Here is a 7,138-nt window from a genome sequence, read left to right as displayed (position 1 = left end):
GCAGGTATCAACACCCTGAACAAGTCATCCACATTTCTTCTTACAATCTGCAGACAACCAACATGGCTAAGCTCTTTCTCAAGTAGGACCCTCAGTTACCTGGTATGACTACTGTGCACATCAGCTTTGTTTTCCCACATGTCTGAGGCTGGCGCACTTGTGGTCCCTTCTAGCCCGACCCTATTCTGTGGTCAGGTATTGGAATGGGTGGCCCAGGGAGGCGGTGGAGTCGCTGTCCCTGGATGTGTTTTAAGAGGCGTCTCGATCGGGCGTTGGGCGATGTGGTTTAGGGTCACAGTGCTGGGTGGACTGAAGATCTGAGGGATCTCTCCCAGCCTTGTCGATTCGACGTCTCTGTACAAACTCTGGTGCCGCTGACGGATCTGTCGGTTCCGTCCGCGCCTCCCGCGGCGGCGGAGCTGGGCCGGCCCTGGCGGGGCGGGGCGGGGCGGAGGGGCGGGCGGGAGCCGGGCGCTGACCCGGCGGGAGGCGGGGCCGCGCCGGGCGGGATCGCTGGGAGCCGGCGGGCGCGGGGAGCGGCGGGAGGGAGGGAGCGGGGCTGCGCGGCGGCGGAGCGAGCGGCGCGCCCGGCCGTGGGGGCCCCGCGCCGGCGGGGGCGGGGGGTGCCCCCGCCGCCTGCCTTCACTGCCTGCCTTCACTGCCTCCCTCCCTTCCCTTCCCCTCCTGCTCCCGCTCCCGCCCGGCCCGGCTCCGCTCGGCTCGGCGCTGTGATTGGGCGGAAGATGGCGCTGGGCGGATGGAAATCCTAATGACAGTCTCCAAAATCGCCTCCATCTGTACCATGGTGAGCGCGGGGCCGGGGCCGTGCCGACTGCCCGGGCTGGGGTTGCGGGGCCGGGCTGCGGGGGAAGCCGGGCGAGGGCGCGGGGCGGGAGCGCCGCCGTGGGAGGGAGGCGGCCGGGAGCCGAGCGGGGTTAATCGGCTTTGGGAGACTCAGCCTGGATGCGGCGCCGAGCGGCTTGAAGCCGCGTCCCGGCTGCGGACGGGGCTGGAGCGCGGGGGCACCGAGCGCAGCCTTCCCAAAGTGTGCCGAGAGCGGGAACAGCGCTGCGGGGCATCGCCGTCGCTCCCATTGCGGGCGTGGGGGGGGTTACGGTCGGGCTTGTGGAAGCGCCCTCCTTCTCCCCGCACACTCCGGAGCGTCCCTGCTCTCCCTCCGAGTGCCGCGCTCCTGGGCTGGGCTGGAACCGCCCGTCCCCCGGCGGTGCTCCCCGGTTACCCGCACACGTGCGGGCATCCCAGCGAGGCCGTGTGATCTGCCTGGGGCGCATCGACCCGGGTCCCCACAGGAGGCTTCTCCCTGGGATTGCTTTCTCATTGCTCTCTCTCTCGTGGTGAATTAGAGCCATAAGCAGAAGCACAGATGTGATAAAGCTCTCTTGGGTTGTTTTAAAGAGGGTTGGGGAGCTCAGTACATTTGCTGATGGAGGAGTGATGAATTTAAGGAAGGAAATATCCCTTAGTCAGTAGAAGTTAGTGCTTGTTATGGAAGAGATGTGCTGATGGTTCATAGCAGAAGTTCTTACATTTGTGCTCTCTTCTACCTATTCCATGGCCACCTGAAAGTTCTTGTTACCAAATATGTTTCCACAGGGGGAAGAAAAAGATGAATAAGGGGAAGAACGTGCTCTGTCATCTACTCTGTTAATTTGCTCCCATTATTATGTCTCATCAAACAGTGGGAAATGCTTACGTTTCATATTATTGGAAACTGATTTATGGTTTTCATAAATCGTGCTGCAAAGAGGCTTGAATGTCTCAAACAGATATTTTAGAGGTGGCCTGTGAGAATTTTGTGTGAATATCTGTAAGCCCATAGGATGGGATTGCTCAGGTGGTGTTTAGTCACTGGAATAATGGGTTTTTTTGATATGGGAGATGACATATTTTAGTTTGGAATTGGAAGAGTCTGACTTCTTAAATTTATCAGCTGTATATTTATCAGGTATCATACTGACATCTTGGTGTGGCCAGATTGGTAGGACACGTACCATGTGCTTCAGGAGTTTCCATTCTCTGAAGGCAGGTTTTTGGTTGCTGAGGAATCAGTGTGATTGTTCCCTGAGCTGGGAAGAACTTTTATTGCAATTCTGGCTGGCATCTCTTCACCCAGAGCTGGCCGCTGGCCTTTGTGTCAGCATAAATTCAGTGCTGGCCTCTTGATTTGGGTCAAGTGTGAGACCTCACTGCTTGCTTCTGGACTGCATACAAACCATAGCTCTGGACAGGCAGATAGTTTGAGATTATTCTGTGTGTATGTTTATTAGAAGTGATGTTGTGTCACTGAGATTTAGGTCAATCCTGAAAGAAAATTTTCAACCAAAAATCTTCTTATTACTGACCAAAGTGTCTGTATCCATAAAGCTGAAATTCTGATGGCAATTAAATGCTATCTGTCCAGTCACTGTCATGTGCACTGGGGTGGATCAACTCCAGGCATAAGATTTTTGCTGAGCCTTTTTGATCCATAAGCTTTAATAATACTGTGATATGAGACACCTAGCATAGGATACCAGCTGTAAAAACTTTTCAGCAGTTAATATAAGACTGTGCTTAAAAGTGTATCTGTAAAGATAGTGTGAAGGAGCACGTGGTATTTACTGTGGTGTTGTTCAGAACCATGTGGTTGAGGTGAGGCAGATTTGACTCTAATGAGAGTCAAATACTTATGTTTAAGCCTGTATTTTACAAAATTGAAGAGGATTATAATTGCTGAGTAATGCTATTTTTTTTTCTGGCAATGCTTCTTTGTGTCGACACACTTTGATAAAGTGCCAGACAACTACCTAAAAATTCTTACAAACTTTTCTTGCCTTTTCTTGCCTGTTACAATAACTCTCAGACTGTTCTGTGTCTTCTTGTGAAGAAAAAAGTTCTTGTTAGTACAAAACCAGTAACAGGCAATTTTTGTCAAGAGACAGTTTGTGCCTACACAAACCTAGCATGCATATACACTTACAGTCTGTAATAGAGCAGTCTAGAACTGTATTGAAGAAACTCTTCATTGCAGTTCTGCTTTTCATGACTTCTTTTTTTTTAATCCAAATTCAAGTTTTGCTTCTGCTGACCCATTTGCATTTTATGTGTCTTACCACTGTTGTTCAAGCCCTGAATATTACAAAGTAGTACATTGTGTTTTATAGAATGGGCAGGTTGTGTGAAGAGTGATAACCAGTATGTTTAATTTATCTGTGGTACCTTTTGGGGATGGTCTTCCGAGAGGACATCCTGTCTGTGTTGTTCGGTACCTTTGTGTATGCTGCATTTGTTCATTGTTCTAACACCTCAGTGTTGCTCCCAATGTTAACAGAGCTCTTTCTACAGTAATGTGTCCTAGTGTTGTGTTGCCTTTCAGCTTCCTTAAAATTCTTTGCTGTATATCACCATTCACATGCTTCCTTGTGCTGTAGTAAGTCTTAATTACAAAGCTGGAGATTGTGGAAAAGCTCTGAAAATACCTTTGCCCTTGAGTGCTTTAACCACTGTTCTTGTTGCAAAATGGATGAGGTTAAAATTGTGTGGTCTACTTTTAAAAATTATTTTTAAAGTCTTTGCAGTAAAAGTAGAACTTGGTCTTTACCCCTCATCCACGAGTAAAACTGCAGTCAAAGCCGTACTTGACTGAACTGTATGGGATTTTTATGCATGGCTGAGGAGGGATAAAGTAACCTAGGCTAACTGCAATGAAGATGTGCCCCATGCTGTACTCACAGATTGCATCTAGTACTTTTGCTTCTGTTGTCTAGAATCCAGGAAATGCTTGCTAGCAGCTAAAAGGCATCAGGTCTTTGAGTAGCTGAAGCAGAGAGAAGATAGAAATTACATTTGTAGCTTACGAGCTGTGAAAAGCCTCTGAGATGTCAGTCTCAGACATACACAAGGAAGTTGAAATGGCAGTAGTACTTGTTTTCAGTGTTTCTTCTACAAAGTGGTTGATGACGTTGGCACAGCCTGAAAAAGCGTGATCATATTTTAAAACTATGCTAATCTAGAAGCTGTAGCATTAGACATCAGAATCTTCATGTTTTGGGTGTTTGTATTCCCTTCTCTGTCTGCCATCTCAGCATCTGGCATGCAGGGTCTGTCCCTGAATGTCTTCAGTGATTGTTTCAAGCCCCCCAGCAGTGGCATCAAATACACTGTTGGTGGTTAGATGTTGATTGTGTGATGTAACAGTGTGTTCTGCGGGAGAACCTCTGCTTATCTTACAATGCAAATTTTTGTTCTGTTTTTGAGAGGATTAAGATATGTAGAGTCACTGAATGGCTGGCTATTGTCCCTTTCCTGCCTGCCTCCCCTCGAGGGGCACCTTTTTGTCCATTTCAGTCACATTTCACAAGGGTGATGTTTCAGGGGTACTAGAGTTGAAACAAGCATGTGTGGGAAAAGCATCTTTAGAGGAAGCAGACCCTGGAAGTTCCTAGCTGAGGGAAGGCTGAGGTGCATCTACCTTGAGTGTCATAGCAGAGAGGCTTTATAAAAACTCCCAGATGCAGGAACATTTTCTAGCTGACTGTGAGAGAGGTGTGCATTTATGGGCTTTCTTACTGCTTCAGGAATTGCTTGTTTACAGTAGGGTTTCAAACCTGATTGTGAAATCTGCGCTTAATGTAAATTGATGTTTGGCAGAGTCTGCAGCCAGCCAGCAATGGCTATGATGTACTTGGTCCTGTCCTTCTAATTGCACTGTCTCCTCTGAAGCACACATTATAAGACTTAAACATTAATTAATGATCAGGTTAACAGATTCCACAGGAAACTATATAGAGGGCCCATGCTGGAAGAAAGAAGAATTGAATTACAGCAAGGAAAGAAAAGTTATGGGAAAACGGCTTCAAAATGGGAGGTGATGGAAAAAAACCAAGACAACAGCAGAGAAGGAAAGGACTAAAGTCACACAGAGGAAACCACAGTATTGTGAGGTTCCTTTATCCAGCTGGCTGGCTTGCTCGTGCAGCACACTTGGCAAGAGGGAACATGTGCTGTGTCTCAGCCAGTGCATTTCACTCTGGCACCATGACCTGGATCTGCGTGCTCCAGAGTGTTCAGACACGTGTCTGCTGTGGTGGCTCTGCTGCAAGCCCAGGAGTTTCTGGAGAAGTATTTGTTAGGCAGTTGGGGTATTTTGGAGAAGTATTTGTTAGGCAGTTGGGGTAGGAGCTTGCACCACAGTGAGGAAGTCCACTCATCTGTTGGAGTTCTTATCAGGAGACACTTAGATGATAAACACGACACTAAGATTCAAGCATTTGTCATCATCATTTTTCTAGCTGTAACATGCTACAATAAAAGATGAATATTTATATTTGGTCTTTTTAATACTAGGTTTGTGGCACTGTTCAGTATAATAATTAATTTAGACAAATTTGTTTTTAATTTTCATCAAAATAGGAATTTGACTCTAATATAAAACAATTGTCAAATATGAGACACAAAGAAAAAATTCTCAAAGTTACCTAGTTGTAAAGCAGTATTTATACCAGGACAAGGAATTACTTAGTTGACATATTACTTACTTGGATGATTTATGCAAGTGTTCCGTTTTCTTTTTACGTGCACACGTGTGTATATTCATCTTGCCTGTTCTAAGCACAAGGAGAAATATATGAATTTGGACTCTGGTCTTGGCAGCAGAATTTTTAGCTGTGTCATTGGGAACAACTGATCCTGTTACTAGACAAGGCTTGAATATTTAGATTGGTCAGTTCTGTAGTCTTTGTATTTACTTTTTACATTTCTGAAGCAACTAATTAGCATTAAAATTTCTGGGAATGATTCTGTAAAAATGTGGCAAAAGGGGCTTTTCTACTCAAATTTCTTGAGGGGAAGAGGTGTATAAAAGCCCTGTGTAAGGGCTAACTTTTGTTTTTGTGGCTTAGGAATATTGTCAAAGTAAAATGCTTTTAACAAATGGTTTGTTTCAGTAAGATCTATCTGATCTCTCAGTTGAGAAAAAAAAGAATCTAGATATTTTCTGTAGTGTAAAACCAGAAGGTTGTATTAACATAAGTAGACCAGAATAAGAAAACATTTTTTATCATCTTTTATAAACTCAAATTCTTTTTATGATTCCATGAAAATGGGAAGTTATAAAAGCAATATATTTGTTTTCTGAGAGTGGAATTGTGTAAGTAATAAAAGCATGTGAAACACACTGCAGGATGCAGTTTATCAAAAACAACTATTGAGCAAATGTGTTTTCCCCACTCGCCCTGCATTTTGGATAGTTAGGTGAATCTAATTTTTCTGAAATAGTAACTTGTCTTTGACTTCAGTACTCAAAAGGATACACCATCATACGCTTCTCCTGTACAATGAAGTGCTACTATATGTAGTTGCTTGAAGGAAAATACATTGTGAATGTTCAGTGGGGCTCCAATAGATGGGTTCAGTAGACATACCTAATGTGAACAGAAATTAATTTTGTGCTTTGGTATAATTTTCCTTACCCAGGCAGAAGTGTTTTTACTTCGTACTCCGAAAATCTTTTGTCTTAGCTGCACTTGATAAGAGTATATAGGACTGTGTCTTAGACTGATTAATAAAATAACACTATTTTGAAGTATTTAAAAAGCATTAACTGGAACTATCCAAATATTTAATGTATTAATAATGCATATTCCTTTGCAAAGAAATGAACAACAAGGATTGTTGAATCCCACTCATATTTCAGTGCTGCTTCCTGGCTAGAAACAGTATCAAAAGAATTGTGTTTCAGTTTTGGTTGCCACTGAAGCAACAAATATAAACTGATTCGAGATAGCTGTTCTCTTTGCTCTTAGTCCTGATTCATGTGAGTACACAGAAGTGTATGCATTCACATATTCTGATTTAATGTAAATGGAAGAGTAGAATTCTGCATTTCTTCTTTAGCAGAGAATTCCATTCACAGTGCATTGGGCTGTGAAATTCTGTACGTCTTCAGTAGTTGCATAGAGAAGGAAGAATATTTCTAATCAGAAAAAAAAGTGAAAGCACTAGTGAGTGCTTCTGTACTGAGATTTATTTTTGCAAATTATAAATAATTCCATTAATTTTACATTTGTTCAGGAACATTGCTATTCCTGATTACTGAGTTTCCCATTTATTTGTAATACCCTTCTGTCACTAGAAAGAG

The 7,138-nt window shown here is 44.2% G+C and overlaps 1 protein-coding gene across 1 annotated transcript in view; it reads left to right on the top strand.

Annotated features, from left to right (window-relative positions):
• The first annotated feature begins 685 nt into the window (after positions 1 to 685).
• Positions 686 to 7,138, top strand: part of USP12 (ubiquitin specific peptidase 12) — a 32,175-nt gene continuing 25,722 nt past the window's right edge. The window contains exon 1 of the mRNA XM_054271938.1: positions 686 to 805. Within this exon, the coding sequence (XP_054127913.1) occupies positions 758 to 805 (48 nt within the window). The 5' untranslated portion in view covers positions 686 to 757. The remainder of the gene's footprint in view (positions 806 to 7,138) is intronic.

This window comes from Melozone crissalis, unplaced genomic scaffold (genome assembly GCF_028551555.1).
Source record: "Melozone crissalis strain CALT ecotype California unplaced genomic scaffold, PUWL_Pcris_2 ptg000013l_1, whole genome shotgun sequence".
Taxonomy (NCBI): Eukaryota; Metazoa; Chordata; class Aves; order Passeriformes; family Passerellidae; genus Melozone; species Melozone crissalis.
Note: the sequence above shows the minus strand (reverse complement) of the source record. Positions and strands in the feature narration are given on the sequence as shown.